This window comes from Sceloporus occidentalis, unplaced genomic scaffold (assembly GCF_023333645.1).
Source record: "Sceloporus occidentalis isolate IW3139 unplaced genomic scaffold, rSceOcc1.0.p SCAF_1, whole genome shotgun sequence".
NCBI classification, from domain to species: domain Eukaryota; kingdom Metazoa; phylum Chordata; class Lepidosauria; order Squamata; family Phrynosomatidae; genus Sceloporus; species Sceloporus occidentalis.
Window position 1 is genome coordinate 150945203 of NW_028316981.1, and position 16664 is coordinate 150961866.

The following is a 16664-nucleotide window of genomic DNA, read 5'->3' on the forward strand; positions in this document are numbered from 1 at the left end:
CCCTATTTAGTGCTTGCAGCTGATGAATTAGCTAATTAGAGCCCTTTATCCCACATGTAAATAGGACAGAGTCAGCAATGACATGATTCAAATTACCTTTGGCTCTGAAAATCTCTTTGATCTAGATGCAAGATGCACATCAAACAGCACACACCATCTAATAAGGCTGGTCAGGGAACAACATCACTCTTATCCTCAAATTGTGGCATTCTTCCCTTCATTTACTTAACAGACCATTACTGCTCTTACAATGCACTGGTGCTAGTGTGCAACATTTACCCTTCCCTCAAAATGTTAAGGACAGAAGCAATCCATTCACCAACCTCTACTTCAAGCTCACACTCTCGACAATTAGGATTCTTTATTTTGCCATTACGTTCGGACTAGAGATTTATGCTGCTAGCTTCATACAGCTTGCTTGTGCTAGGCTCAGCTCAGGGTAGTGAAAAGTCTCAAGCAAATTATCTGCTTTCTTTGGATTTAAGTCTGTGTTTCATTAATACTCGAGACCTTCCGTATGTTAGGTAAAGCACATAAATGCCCCCATCAGATCCTACAGTAACCACAGAGCCATAAACTATGTAGTTCCTTTTCAAGGGGTTACTTAAAACAATCATATCACACAACCTACTTATTTCTGCCATTGTATACCAATTGGACATGAACAAAGAGACCAATTTCCCTCATACTCTGCTCTTTGGCTAGCCAATCATAAATAAAGGGTAAAATAAAAGGGTAATCCTCCTTCCCCAACCACAAATACTGTCAGGCAGCACTTTCTTTTATCCTCCATCCGTAACCCCAAATGCTGACAAGCAAAGATTATTTTCTTCTGAATATTTCCTCCCCAGCTTTGTGCATCTCTATTTTGGATTTAAATGGAAGTTTGTTACTTTTCTTTTAAGAGTACAGTATATATTCCAGCATCCCAAAGATGCCTACATTAGGACAGGGTGTTACAATCTTTTCCGCTTTGAAAGGGGAAAACTGACACACTGTTAAGAACAGTAAAGTAAATCATGGGTAAAAGCCCTCTGCAAGCTGATACATGCAAAATATAAGCCATTTTTATCCATTAGCTTTCTTACAGCTGAGGTCAGGCATACACTGAAGACAAGTTCAATTGAAATTATTGGTGTTCCCTCAATACTGTTTCAGATCAGTGAATGGGGTGAAATAAAATGTTAAACACCCAAACATCACCTTCAGAACTAAACATTGTTTTCCAGCACCTTCACAGACAGAGAGGAAAAGAGTCCTTTCAGAAACCCTGGAGAGCCGCTGCCTGTCACTCTCTACAGAGTGTAGAGATCAGAGCTAGACCAAGGGTCTGAACCAACATAAGGCTAATATCGGTGCTCCCAGTGCTCAAATATAAGCCTTGTTAACTCATCCTTGGCTGCCATGTCTGAATTAAACCTAAAAAAGAAAAGCACTGGGAAGTGGGGAGCCCGCAGCCCTAAAAACAAACCTGTAGGGAAAGGAAGCAGAGACACAAACAAAAACAAGAGACATCAAATTTAGAGCTTTTATTAAGAACTACTAGAAAAAATAGATTCTCATCCTTCCCCCAGCATAACACAGCAAATGCAATCATTACATTAGAATTGTCAGTTTCCTGTTATTTTGGAATACACTCAGACAAAGACTGGAACCAGCACATAGTAAAAATATAAAGTTTCTTCTGTGTGGAATAATTTAAAGGTATCTGTATCTGATTTTTAAGAAATACCAGTCTCTTCCATATTTTAGTAACTGCAGGTCACTTCTGCATGCCCAGAAAACACTTCACTATTTTCAAAAGGGCCTATCTAATGAGCACTGTTATCTACACATTTAACAACTCTATTCCAGGCACAAAGCCAGTTTGTTGACCTTTTTTTCCAAAAGATTGTAACAGCTTGGGTTACAAAACTTGGGAGTTCTCAAGTCTTGGCATTAGCGGGAGAAAAACGTCTACCTCAAGCTTACAATTAAAAGGCAAAGAAGCTGGAGTAGAAAGAAATTGTGATGCAGCTTGGTTCCTGCAATCTTAGTAGCTCTGAAAAAGGACAAAGCAGGGCAGCAGGTGAAAATCATATGGAACTGAGCATTTACATTCTTCCTCTGGGCTCCAAATGACGAAGTTTGATCCTAATGAGTTAGGTGCAACTACAGACATTAAAAACAACAGTTCTGATGCCCCAACAAACTAGAAATCCCAGGATTCCACAGCACTGAGCCATGGCAATTAAAGTGGTATCAACTGCATTATTTCTGCAGTGCAGATTAGACCTGAATCTGAAAAAGTTTGATCAATCTACCACTTATGATAAAATACAGACTGACTACTATGCGACAGGAACACAAGCTTCTTAACAATTTTGTTTAGTGGTATGTATATGTAAGATACATTCACTTTGGAGAGATAAATTTGCAATAAAATTTTTAAAAGCTAGAAGTTAAGTTGATTTATAAGATGTTTGTAGTGATTCATTCAATTAAAAAGAAAATTAAGAGAAAAATATATTTACCATAGGGAATATAACCAGGGGTCATATATGATTGTCATCAGTTCCCTGTGCAGCCCCCAGTATCAGCATCCACCTTCTCATGCAGTCCAGCTAGTCACCTTAATTATAGAGCCATCCCTCTCTGCCTTATTCCTGACCTCCAAAAAATGGGAAAGTTGAAAGCCATCCCAGTTCCAGATTTTCCCTACTACTAAGTTAGCAAATGGATCATATACACAATTGTACACATTACACCTCTGATACTAGATGTGGCTTTTCGGTCCATGTCATTAAGACCAGCCAAAGAGTTACAAAATAGTTTGAAAACTTTGTAAAACTCTTTTCAGGGTGTTTTGTTTATGTCAAACAAAAAGAGCAAAGGAGGTATGTGTTTGGGGGCAAAGCAGAAAAGCTGTAATGTACTTTTAGAAATGTATATTGATGTAATTTCAAGGTTAAACAAAATTGGAACTGTGCTTTCATGTCATGAAATGGTATCCATTAGACAGGACCTTAATTCTGTGTGCTGATACCAGTGTCTACGTTGCCCGGAGATGTGTAGCCCAAATAATAATAATAATAAAAACTTTCAAGCTGTAGTTTTAAGTTTTTGACAGCTACCCCCAAATGATACTTTGATATTCTTTGAATCATACCAGTTCAAACGATTTGGATTTCAAATGATGTAATTGCTGATCAGTCTGGCTGAGAAAACACTGAAAAGCCCTTTTTTGCAGTCTTTTTTTGTTCAGAGCTGAAAGGATTCAGAATTTAACAGTGGAAAAAAGTCTACTGAAGCTGTGGAGTGAAATATAGCCACCCAGTAAAAGTTAAGACAGTTTTAATCTTTTCCATTTTGTGCATTCCTATTGCATTTTTTAAAAGGGGATGTGAAAAAGGAACCTTACCTAGCTTTGGTATTGCTGTGCAAACAGGCCATTACACAATTTTCAAAATGAATGAGATAAATACATTTTACACCACAGCCAGCAGAGGGAACAACAAATTAAGAAAAAGGCAGAGAAATAATACAAAAGTCTTTTGTAGTGCCATGAAAGCTTCCCCCTCCTCTAAAATGGATTCTCAAAGCTTGGCAAGTCTTGTAAGAAAACTGAATAAAAGCTAGAGGGACAGAGTTTCCAAGACTGAATCTGATAATTTCTCCAAACTCTCATTCAACATGTCTCACTTTGTAATTTCCAATGCATCCAACCCGTTCATCAGGATGGTTTCCTTCCCAAAGCCCCCCCTTTCTCTAAAACTGTATGCTGACACTGGCACATAAGCATTATGATGCCAACATTCCAGTAAGTTGCAAAAAGTCGTAATTAATCCAGGGATATCTCTTGCATATGCTCACAGCAGCACAGCAACCTTGCATGAGACCTACTAGGACTGCTTGGGGAAAAATAACTACTGATGTCCTGATTTGGCGGGACACAGCATAGCAATCTGGTGGGGGAAACCTAGAGCAGAGAAGAGACACTATACTGGAATGCACTGTGCCCGGTCCATTTCCAAGCAATATTCAAACTGGTGTTATACTGAGCTGGACAGTTTGGGACAAACTAAAGAGTGATCTTCCTCCAGGGGAACACTATGGACTTTGCCAAAGAGTCTTCTTCAGGGGCTCCACGAATGAAGAGTAGGTCACAGTGGCCAGGAGTAGAGCCTTCCTGTTGTGGTTCCACACCTGTGGATGGCTCTTCCAAGGGCAGCCTACCATACACCCATATTATCTTTTTGTGTCAAGCTAGGCTATTTTTATTGTCCCACTTTATTAAAAACAACAACAACAACACACACACACAAATTTAGTCCTCAATTTGACTTGATTTAGTGTTATTATCTCTATGGAATGGTTCTGCATCTTACAATGTCATTATATCTGGCTTAAGGGCTGTGTGTGATCTCCCAGAGAACTTTTCCCAACAAAAATGGTGCTGGAATTTAGCGGCTAACTGGAAAGCCCCATTAAAACCAGAATTTCTTGCTTGTTTTCATGGTCTTTACCATTTTGACATCAAAAACTTCAAGCAATATATCACAAGGCAGGTCCTAACATTGGTCTCCAAACTCACCAAGGTTGCCAATCCTTGTTTTAACTGAATGTTGTCATCTATCCTAAAAATAACTTTAGTGGCATAAAATAGATTTTTTTTTTCATTTGTTAAAAAGCATATTGAAAGAGATGACAGCAGGAAGGTGTTTGGAAGCCACAAAATGCTCATAGTAAGATGAAGAATCATCCCTGGAGTGACATTTGTTTAAGCTGCACATACTGCCAGGAGCAACAGCAGCAGGAACCAGAGAGGTACAGAGTACTGCTCCAGGAAACTCTCACCATGCAAAGCGACAGACTGCTTCTCCAATCTCCAATCTGCCTCCTTATATATGGGCAATATTTCTCTACTCCCATACAGTTGTCACTCCCTCCTTCTCCCCACTCCTTTTCCATCATCAGTATTTTATTTTATTTTTTGCCAAAGTTGAAAAAATACAGATTCCCAGAAGCTCAACCAATAAACTCTATTCAGAAAAGTGCTTCTCAAAGTGTGGGCCGGGACCCTCCTGTATGGACACAAAGGGGAAGTAGATATCAGATGCTCTTATGCATAATCATGGCTGAAATCCCCTCTTCTGCCCAATGTTTCAAAGACAGCTCTCCTCAAATGGGTGTCCTCCAGTTGCATTGCACTAAAACTCCTGTAATCTCCAGCCCCTGTGGGCTGGATGGGGATTATGGTTTTAACACACGCAATGGAAAAATGGGAAGCTCTTCTGAGGACTCCACAATTCTGTCCTCTTTCCCACTGAAACAAAAAGGAAGGCACAATGGATTCTAGAGTGTGGCTGAAAGGCTTTCCAAGAGGATAGCACTTACAAAAGAGGTAGTAACAGTGTCTCCTTGAAACTAGATTCTACTTAATAAACTCAGCAGAAGAATCCAGTTGTGCTTTTTTCTAATGAAGAATTCCAGGAGGTTCCAGCTCCTGTTGTAACTAATGCATTGGGGAGGGGGGGGGCTCAAATATTCAATATTCTCCTGCTTTTCTTTGTTTGTTGCTTGTATCGAGGGCTGCCTTTCAGTGGATCACAGTGAGGGAGCTACTCTGCTATATACAAAACCCTGACACATCAATATTCTCCTGTTTCCAAAAAAACATGATAGGCAAAACTGCCTCTCTTCGTACAGAAATGAGCAAGCTTGAAATAGTTCAGCATTTAAAGCCCATGAGCAAGATAATGAGAAGGGTGACACTCTGCAAAATGGATTAGGAATTTAAGTGTTAGAAGTCTGGATAGCAGCAGCTGATTTCCATGCCAGTGGCGGTGATGAATCCACAGCAGGTTTTAGCCTGAAGGTTGCAGGAGCTATCCAAGGTGCTGAGGTCTAGCCCCCAAATCAGTTTCACTCTTTGCACATTTCCTTTGAAGTCTGTCTGGACTAAAAATCAGAGCCAACTCACCACTCCACTAACACTTGTTTGAATACCTCTGTTATATGGTCAAAATCTGAATGCAAACAAAGTCACACTGCTTTCAAAAGAAAAGTCCAACAGATCTGCAATGTAGGTACATCTTGCAGGGAAGGGCAGTTTGTGCCCCCTAGTCAGCACAGCTAATGGCAAGGAAAAGTGGGAATGGCAGCTTAGCAATGTCTGGGGAGCCAAAAGTTGTCCAACCTCTGGACTACTGGATCTTTTTTTAAAAAAGCAGGTTATCAGTCCCATATTCCCAAGGAAGAAAGGCTTTTCTACAGATAGCTAAGAGAAGAGGTGTGTTATTATTTCTTTCAAGGCCACCTCCATTCAGAAGCTCAAGAACTGCTACACCAGAAGCTCAACAGTAAGCAAGGAAGGTCACAAGACGCCATGGAAGATCTCAACTTTTCTTCTTAGCCTCCTCACAGAGACCAAAGAAAAAAGAAGGTGCAAAGTAGCCAAGAATCCATGATCCTTCATTTCTCCCAGGTGACGAGGCACACGTAAGGCTCTTACTCTTCACTAACAAGCACATGCACTCGATGCCAAGCATTGTTGAGCACTCCCAAAATGTTCCAAATAGGTCCCACTGTGTCAGGCTGTTCATTGTAGCTGTTGTCCACAGCCTTGCAGACAATGTTTAGCTCTCTGATGCCAGGGGGTACAGAAACATTCAGCTGCCAGAGTTGCCATGACCAAGCTCGGCCAGGCAACTGCTCTTCTCCAGTAAGCTCTGCTTCACACCAGCTCTTTCCACCATCCAGAGAAACATCTACACGGATAACTTTTCGCCCACCTCCGCTCCAGGCATAACCTTTCACGGTGAGCTCCCCACTGCTGATGATGGTCTCAGGGCCTGGCTCAGTGATGGCTGACTGGATGGGCATGTCTTGGATGGCAGGAGCCTTGGAAAAATCCACTGTGTCCCATGTCACTGCAGGAGAAAATCCTTTATAATCCTTCTGCTGCCAATGACTTGGGCTTTCATTTGGGCTCACAGTAATCTTGGCCAACCATTTGACATTACGGGCACCAACTACACCTGGCACAACAACCCTGAGGGGAAATCCGTGATCCCGGGGCAGCTCCTCACCATTCATCTCATAAGCCAAAAGAACATCCCCTTCAGGACTCATAGCTTTCTTAAATGGGATGGAGGCCCCATAAACAGTGCCAGTCTGGTCCTTGTCCAGGCCTTCAAAGCAGACATGCCCTTCATCACCTTGTTTGTAGCCTGCCTGCAGCAGAACATCCTGAAGTCGGGCACCCCCCCAGCGGGCATTGCTAATTGCCCCAACACTCCAGCCTAGCCGGTTGGTGTTCTTGAGAGCATTCATTTCTGCCCTACGATTGCCAGCACACTGCAAGGCAGCGGTCACCTCATGCTTTGGGAAATTCCTCTTCAAGTCTTGCAGGGACAGAGACACTACCCGTCCACGGGGACCCTCCACATGTAGACGGTAGGTTTCAGGGTCCACAAGTGGCACAGGGAGGTGGTTGCGTTTGAAGAAGAGCTGGTTGGGAGTGAGGTAGTTTTCAGTGATCAGCTCCGAAGGGGGCTCTGCATTGAAGGGCTTCAAAGAGTTGACTTGAAGGGCAGGGTGGCGTGGAGGGTCATCAACATAGGGATCTCCTGGAGTGGGTTGGGGGGGCTCTTCTGGGCTCAGTTGCCCCACTTTGAAACCCTGAAGGATTTCCAGCACATGCTCCTGGTTGTGCATGGCATAGAGGGCCCAAAAGGGTTCCAGAGCACCACCAGCTGCCAGAAGAATCTTGCTTTTGCCTCCTGGATGCTGCTCTATGAAGTCTGTGATATCGAAAACATCGCTGCCATAGGTCACCCACACCCGATTGGCCTCACTGTGGTGGCGAGCCACCTCCTGCCTAGTATAGGTAGGAAACGGGGGGCCAGATGCAGACTCTGGGGCCTCAGCCTTGGTAGCCTATGAGGGAAGATAAACAAGCCATCAAAGCAATGGGAAAAAACAAGGAGTGGGATCATTCTTCCCCTGATCCACTGTCTGGAACCAGATTTTGAGGATGTTGAGGTGTCCTGCCATCCTACTATTTCCTACCATTTCCTTCTCTTCCTTGTGGGCATCCTGCTTGCTTCTCAGAAATGCCCTACACAGCGGTATGAACCATGCTGGATAAGGGGAGGGGAGAGAATCCCTGGAAACTGGGATGAAGCACCTTCTGTGAATATAGCTTCACAAAGAGAAGAAAAAACCACCCAATTCCCTGAGATTCTCTCTTCTCTCAACACTGTAAATTCTACATCATTTAGGAGGGTCCACAGTCACCCATTTGTGGCACTACAGGGTTGCTGTGGGGAAGACAAGGTGACAAATCTTCTGTTGTCAGCCCATTTGTGAACTCTTAAATTTGGATCCACTATTATGCTCCATTATTTTAGATAATTAACCCACAACAATTTTGGAAGTCTCCTTTCAGGCAGAATCTCAAAGCCTCCTCCTAGCTCCACAATGACTGCAAGTTTCCCTTGTCCAGCTCTTCTTTTGGCTGCATCCAGATCTTGCAAAGGCTACTTTTCTGGACTACAGTGTCTCATATTTTCCAGTCATTATCTATGCTGGCTGGAGGAATTCCAAAAAGGAACCTTTCCAAACTCTGATCGCATCCCAGTCCTTCCCCCAGCTATTCAACTCACCCGGTGACGTTGATCTCCATATGCCAAGATGGTGCCTATGCCCAGCCCAGCCCCTGCCAGCACAGCTGCCCCCATGAACCTTCTGCGTCTTGGGCCACCAGCCTCGTTCCAAGTGTTGTGGGAGCGGAAGTAACTAAAGGCCGAGTGGGCTGGAGGGAGGGTCCTCCGGACCATGTCTTGCAACCTGTAACAAAAGCAATTCAAAAGAAGTGGCTTAGGTAGATACTTTGTACATTTGGCAAATATGGCAAATGACCACACTCATAAATCAGTTATTTTCTGATGATGAGAGGATGGAGCAAAGCTATATTAGATGGCTTTTAAAACAAATAACAGTATTCGCCAGATTCATGGAGGATCGTGAAAGGCAAATGCCACACACAAAAAAGTAACCTCTGCTCTTAAAGCAGAGTTTGGGAAAGGGTTTGTAAGGAGGTATTAGGGTGGGTTTTTTGGACAACTCCCAGAATCTCCTAGCTACCATCACTGTTGGTGGCTGTGGAATTCTGGAAGTTATAATTCAAAAAGCCCCTGTTTTCACAAGCTGAGCTATTTATCTTTTTATCCTCAGGGCTCTCCAAAAGGAAATGATTTGAGGAAGTACACCAAGGCTGCATCCACACTGTAGAAATAATCCAGTTTCAACACCACTTTAACTGCCATGGTTCAATGCTACAGAATTCTGGAAACTGTAGTTTTGTGAAACATTTAGCCTCCTCTGTTAGAGAGCTCTGGTGCCCCAAAATCCATATCATTAAGCCATGACAGTTAAAACCCTGTCAAACTTGATTACTTTTGCAGTGTGGATGCAACCCAAGTCTACAAAAGCTCATGCTACAATATCTTTTGCTCAGTTAGTATCAAAGATGCTACAGGATCCCTTTGCATACTGCTTTTCCAGATGAACATGGCTATGTCTCTGTATTCTACCCACAGGAAGTAATTACACCTAAACTGTTTTCAAACTGGTTTACATCTATAGTGTAGATGCTTCCTTTCTGACTCTACAGGGCAAGTGTTCTACAGCATGCAGAGGAGCATGACACTAGAAAAGAAGTGACCCTGAATTCTTTAAAAATGCTGTGTCATACATACAAAGACTGTGATGTAACACAAACTGTAGGTTGCACACTGCAGCAACACAACAGGATGGAATGAAAGGGGAAAAGGGAAGCTACCACAGATCACAGCAGATCTGTAAGAGTTGTTTTCCCATCTCCAAACAGTTTAATTCTTGCCTCCAAGGCATTGTAGCTATCTAAAGGCAATACTGTGAACAAGCAACCTAAGGAACTTTTGCCAAACCAGGAAAATAAAACGAATTTGTTCTGTTCCCTTGCTGGCATTTCAACTCTTTGGCAGTTTAGTTAAAAAGTCTCCATGCCTCCAGTCACAACCCATAGCAATTCTGAAGCTCTTTTAAGATGGTAATGGTGGTGGTGATGATGATGATGATGTTCATATCCAATTTCCCCCCAAAATTGGAACTCAAAGCAGCTTGCAATGTAAAAGAATACAGTTAAAACATACAAAATATGAGCATTAAAATAGAAAACTATTACAGTGTTAAAACAAATCACAGAATAAATGAATAAAATGCAATTTAAAAAGATAAAAGCTTTTAAAAAATAGTACAATTATAACCATAGAGCACCCCCTACCCCATTCTTTAAAAACTTTCTGTTGTAAAAGCCTATCTGAATAAAACAGTTTTAGCTTGCTGCTAGAAGGCCATTCTGGCTTCCCTGGACAGGCAGTTCCAGAGTCTGTGGACAGCCATCAAAAAGGCCTGTTCTTATGTTCCCACCAACCATACTTGCCAACCTTACGGCCCCACCAACCAACATTTTAAGTATAAGGTGACTTTGCGGACCACTGGTTTATAAAAACAGGCTCAGCATTTTTTCTAAAGTGTTGGGTGGTGATTCCTGTGAATCTACAGAAACTGCAACACACATTTTCCGCCATCATTTTCTTTATTTCCCCCCTTTGTATTTCCAAATTTTGGGCAAACATGTATTTTCTGCAATCAGAATAAGTTATACAAAATAAGCAACCTCATGGGGGTATATAGATGCCTGCTTTTACATTTTGATTGTCTGGTGCATCTGGCACAGGATTTTAAACACTGGCAGCACAGGTGTCTAGCTTCCAGCTGCAGAACTGGTGAGTAATCATTAACTCTTGCCTCCACTCAAGGTGATACAAAAGGAGTCAGATAGCTAAAAAAAAAGGGATCTCCCTACCCAGACTGCACTTTTGGCCTGGAATCCTCAGACACAAGCTATGTTGAAAGGGAAGGGATGCACACAGAGATAAGATTAGAGTCCACCTACGATTAGGCAGGGAGCCAAGACAAATACTCTGAAAGACTCTTCAGGAAAGTTCAACAGAGGTCTCTTTGCTTCCTCTTTACTAGGACCTAGCAATGGTGCTTCGGGCTGGAACTAAAGAGTGTTGGTAGGGCAGTTCTGCATGTGTGATGAAATGGCATGCATGGGTGGAGACTGCAGAACAGCAAGAGTGGAAGGAATATCAAGGTCTTAAGCTGTGATTACTGTAACTTTAAGAAAGGTGCTGTGCTATCTTATAACACTGGGCTATCTCTGTTCAGTTCACAAGCTTGATACCTAACACTATAGATACAGGTAGCCCAAGGGAAAAAAAAATTGAATGTAGTAGGCTTTCTTTGGCACCAACAAGGCAAGAACTATGTGGGGAAATTTATCTAACCAAACCAGAAACAAACTGAAGAATTGTCACTTGTTTCTCCTCACATCCTAAAACCCACCAATATTTTTTCATACCTTACAAGTGGCCTTTTCACATTAATATTTTATCTCACCTTATCCTTACCTAACACAGAACCTAGAGCAAACCAAGGCCTTGTTATCCTAATTTACCAATACAACAATTGTTTCTATAAAAGGACAGTATCCAGCAGGATAGGCAAGTAGATAAAATTACAATCTGTATATTTGGGCAAAGGACACTGAGCAGTTTTTACGGTCCTCTGATAATTGTCTTGGGAGGCTGGACTCCTAAGTTGGACTAGCAGGCTAATGATCAACATTTCTCTTCCTCCAAGACTGATGTTTGATGGAAGTAAGTTGCATTTTCCCATACCAGTATGTTCTCTGTAGTGTGGAGAGGCCACTCTGGCTAGGTCTGGACAGCAACATCTTCTCCGAACCTACATATAACAGAAAGAGTTAGAGAGGGCTTGCAGTAAACAACATATGCTGAAGGTGCATATCTGGAAACTGTGTTCCTTCTCCGAGATGTTTGCATTAAAGTCAAGGGCAGAGGTAACACTTTACAATGAAATCTCTGAGACTTTACATTAAAGTCTAGGGAACCGCGGATGGGGCTGTATTGGCACCCCATGGAACCTACTGGCAGCCTCACATCCCACCACAGGTGCATCACTGAATTTCATTGGCATAATGATTCCATCCTCATTTTAAAACACAGGGCATGGGGAAAATGCACCTTGTTTTTAAGCTGAATCGGACTTCTGGAAACCTTCCAGAAATATTATTCAGCTTAAAAACATGGTCCTATATGTGGAGCACACAGCCTACCTTGGGTCTAGGAGCTTTCTTAACGTTTACAAGGGGAACTACTTAAGATAGCACTGTATATCATCTTACTGAGTTTTCTGGTAATAGCCTATAGAAGACACCCAAGTCATATGGACAATAGATGTTGACACACATTTGTAAGCAGGTATTTTAAAAGGCAATTTGTGAAAGAGGCATTTAAATTGCCAGTGATGCCAAGATGTTTACCACTTTACCTATTAATTTAATTAAAATGCCCATGTAATTGCTATGCTTATCATCAGATGGTAAATGAAGGAACATGGGCAAGAGAACCTGAAGTTGCATTTCCTTCAGCATTTATTAAAAAGATGTAGACATTTAGGTTATGACCTGGCAATTCTGCTTTTTCCCCCCCAGCTTTGCAACATGGGTCACTACTAGTACCACTATACAGATAGAAGTTATACTCCACTATACAGGGAAGGAGGAACTTGTCCCTCAAAACCTAATGAGCCCATGTTGAAATGTTTTCAGCCCAGGTTCAAGTCTAAATTTCTAGCCATTGTAACTTATGATCAATTTACTGAAACTTATAACTGGAGAACTTGGGATCACTGGTTCGTAATGAAATTCATTATGAACCAGAATCATATTGAGGGAGTTTAAAGTGCCTTCAACAAGCAAGGATGTACATATGTATGACACACACAAAACAGATGTAATTTTCTTCTTCTTTAAACACAACAGTGCCACCAAATACTAACAGAAACTTGTTTTATTTTAAATTTGGAAGCTCACTTTCAACAATTTGAACATCATTGGCTCAGTTACAGTTTTACTGAGAGTTTATGTTCCTCTTTCAGTAGATCAAAGGTGGGAATAATTTGACAACATATGGAGGGCTGCACGAGTCTCACCCTTGCAACAGATCAACTATTACTAACTTGCACTGCAACTATATCTATATTTATTCGGAAGTCCCACTGAATTCAATACAATTTACTTCTTTGCAGGTATGCATAATTGCATCATTATACATTTTTTTGCCTTTGATCTACTACTTCCTGTTTTTCTTCATGTTAACCATCAACACACTACCAATTTCTGAAACCGGTTTGAGTCCTTATATTTGTGGATCCAAAATTTAAAGTTTATGCATCAGCCATTTACTTTCATATCATTTGAAGCAGGCAGGAAAACATCCCCAGTTATAACAAGATGATGTTCTACACTCCACCTAAAAATGCTGACTTTTTAAAATGCAAGTGTAAAAAGTTTAACCAATACCCATTAATTCCAGTGAATTATTTTTAAAAACATCTAATTATTAACAAACAAGTGAGTTGGAGTAGGTAACCTCTTTTTGGCCTGAGATCTGGGCCCACAGCGAGCTTCTGTTGGCACAGAGCAGAATGAAGTTCTTATCACCAATCAGCTGCTGACAGTAGATAAAAACCTTTCCTTGCCTGAGAAAAGGAGGTGGGATTTTGAGAAGCTGCCAAGCCAGAATCATTAACTTTACACAGATCCCACTTTCCCTGCAAGATGAAGATTCAAGACTGCTAAAAAATGAGGGACACCAGCACATCTTAGCTGCCTAATAGGTCAGAGGCTCTTGGAGTAATAAATTAAAATTGAATCTCATTCCGGGGTCCTTCCACATTATACAGTTATAGCTATGATTCCATGTTAACTGCCATACAGGCATCCTATGGAATCACAGGATCTGCAGTTTAGGGAGGGCACTTGGAATTCTTAGCCAGAGAGTGTTCCTCTGGTGCCTCTGACTAAACTATACATCCCAGGATTACATAGGATAGAGCAATGCTGACTAAAATAGAATCATAGCGCTGTAATGTAAAAGAGCCCTAGGATTTGTCTCTTTTGCCAGACAAGGATAAAAGGGATAAAAGTATCCCTTAACTTAAGTGGGTTGGGGACTAGATATCCTTCTAAACTCCCACCAGCCCTAGACAGAACTGCCAGGGGTGAAAGTGGTTTGGAGTTGAAGTCCAAGAACATTTGGAAAGCCATACACCTATCTTACTGTTTATTTTAAGTTTCATGTTTTAATGTTTTATGGCTCTGATCCTCCCTTTAACAAGTATTGCGTAGTTTAGAAATACTCTCATATTTTATCACCACACAAGGAAGTTAAGCTTCTGGAAAAAAAGGAAATAAAAGAAGGGGTAGGGCAACTAACGTCAAAGTTAGTAGATTGTTGGTTAAGATACCCTGTCTTGCCTTAAGGCTTCTCAGCAGGTAAACTTTGCTGCCATTTGGACAGGGCAAAGAGAAGTGGAGTCAAACTACCTCAGAAGCAACAGGATGGCTATTGACTATGTACTGACTATGTTGGCCCTCCACAGCCATGGGTTTATTATCCACAGATTCAAACATCCACAGCTTGAAAATATTTAAAAATACATAAATTTAAGAAAGCAAACCTCAATTCAGCTGTTTTATATAAGAGACAAATTTTACCATGTCATTGTATTTAATGGGAGTAAATGGTATTTCTTGCCAAGATTCGCCTTAGATAACAGATGTGCCTTAGGGTTGCCATAAGTTGGAAATGACTTGAAGGCACACACCAACAAATGGTATTTACTATGCCATTTATTTAATGGGATTTTGGTATCCACAGGGGATTCTGGAACCAAACCCCAGAGGATACCAAGGGCCCACTGTAAACCCGACTTCTCTTGGATATTTGGTGTAGAAGGAATAGTATGTGGGCATATGTGCCTTCAAGTTGCCTGTTGACTTATGGTGATCCCACTGAATTTTGTAGGGTTTCCTTAGGCAAGGAATACGCAGAGGTGATTTTGCCAGTTCCTCCCTCTGAAATATAGCCTACAGCACCTGACATTCATTGACAGTCTCTCATCCAAGTACAAACCAAGGCTGACACTGCTTAGCTTCTAAGATCAGATGGGATCTAATGCCTTTAGGGGTATGTACACCCCCAGGACTAGTAAACTGAGTTGTAATTACTCTTCCAACTTTCCAATATAGGCTCCTACATGTTTACTCAAAGAAATGAGTTCCACTGAGCACAGAAGGGTTCTAGCTCCAGGTGAGCAGATCTACAGTGGGCCCTTGGTATCCGCTGAGATTTGGTTCTAGGACTCACCATGGATACCAAAATCTGTGGATGCTCAAGTCCCATTAAACACAATGGCACAGTAAAATTGGTATAAAACGGCAAAAACAAAGTTTGCTTTTTGGAATTCCTCTCTTTTGGAAATGTTTTCAATCGTGGATGGACTGTACTTCACTTGACAGGACAAGGGAGCCCTCTCTTAAGGAAAGGAAGCTCCAGGATGAGTTACACAGCAGCACCTGGGGGCAGGTGCTTTTCTCTGGCTGAGGGCTGTGCCTTTGGCCCCAAAACAGCTTCTCCTTCTTCCAGAGCTGGGAGCCCAAAGGCCAACACAACACACACGCAGGAGTGCAGAGCTGTGGCAGGCTGTCCGAGGGGCCTCTTTTTGGAGAAAGCACCCCAGAAGCGCCATATGAGATATATATATATATATATATATATAAAGACAAAAGGCCAAGCGTGTGCACCTCTTGTTTCCCAACCAGGGTGACCAGAAGTCCTCCTTTTCCAGGATATGTCCCATATTTCAATCTTCTCTCCAGGAGGAAGGCCAAAATGCCCTCCATTTGGAGCACGACATAAATGGGCTGCATCCACCCTGCAGAGATAATCCAGTCTGACACCACTTGGAGCTGCTGTGGTTCCATGCTATGGAATTCTGGGAATTGTAGTTTGCTGTGGCACCAGATCACCTGAACTGCCGTGACTCTGAGCCGCGAAAGAATGAAAGCGGTGCCAAAGAGGGTTCTCTCTCCAGTGTGGATGCAGCCAGAAGAGGCCGATTATCCGCAGGCTCCCTTTCCCCTGAGACAGCTGCCTTCCCCGGGGGCTCCCTCCCCCCTCCGGGTCCAGGCCTCACCTGCTCTGGCCTTCCAAGGAGAGCCGCTGAGGGCGAGAGGAAGACGGCAGGGGATCCTTGAAGCTCCGGTTCTCGAGGCACTCCCTCCCCGCCGACGTGTGTTTTCGAGATGCCGGCGGAGGGAGAGGGAGAGGGAGGGAGGGGAGGAGAGGCCTTCCTCCGGCTCCGCCTTCGCCTCAGAGCCTGGACGGGGCCTCCCTGGTGGCTGCTGCCTATACAAACTCCTTCCTCCCCATTCGCTGGCGCTGGGGCATCGGGCCCCGCTGAATGGGGAAGGACCACAAGTAACAAAAGCGCCATGTTTTTACCTGAGAGAACACCTCTCTAGGAATCTCTAGGTCCTCCTCCAGCGCAACTCTGTGGTCAACCTCTGCCAGACATTGACCATAGAGTTGCCCTGGAGGAGCTGCAAAGGCCTAGTGGAGCGTCCTCTCTAGGAATCTCTTCAGTGTGACCTTTGGTTAAAGTTGACCATAGAGCTGCATTGGAGGACCTAGATGTTCCTA

General features: G+C 42.6%; 1 protein-coding gene across 2 annotated transcripts; it reads right to left on the minus strand.

Moving 5' to 3' along the window:
• Nucleotides 1-1514: 1514 nt before the first annotated feature.
• Nucleotides 1515-16386, minus strand: SUOX (sulfite oxidase). Of its 2 annotated transcripts, XM_089477218.1 has the most exons (4): nt 16159-16386; nt 11775-11841; nt 8649-8832; nt 1515-7920 (listed from the first exon to the last, which is right to left on the minus strand). In XM_089477218.1, exons 2-4 carry the CDS (start codon nt 11828-11830, stop codon nt 6490-6492), a joined length of 1671 nt encoding a protein of 556 aa, XP_089333344.1. In that variant the 5' UTR covers nt 11831-11841; nt 16159-16386; the 3' UTR covers nt 1515-6489. The 2 variants fall into 2 exon arrangements, with proteins under 2 accessions (XP_089333344.1, XP_089333354.1); XM_089477228.1 differs by lacking the exons at nt 11775-11841; nt 16159-16386 and adding an exon at nt 10985-11029.
• Nucleotides 16387-16664: the final 278 nt, after the last annotated feature.

What these genes read in the sequence shown, in the direction of transcription:
- SUOX (XM_089477218.1), bottom strand. Translation starts at nt 11,830, where the DNA reads ATGTTGCTGTCCAGACCTAGCCAGAGTGGCCTCTCCACACTACAGAGA. An exon ending in ACACTACAGAGAACATACTG is followed by an intron (nt 8,833 to 11,774) that starts GTATGGGAAAAT and finishes CTTTTGTTACAG; the next exon opens with GTTGCAAGACATGGTCCGGA. An exon ending in ATGGAGATCAACGTCACCGG is followed by an intron (nt 7,921 to 8,648) that starts GTGAGTTGAATA and finishes CTTCCCTCATAG; the next exon opens with GCTACCAAGGCTGAGGCCCC.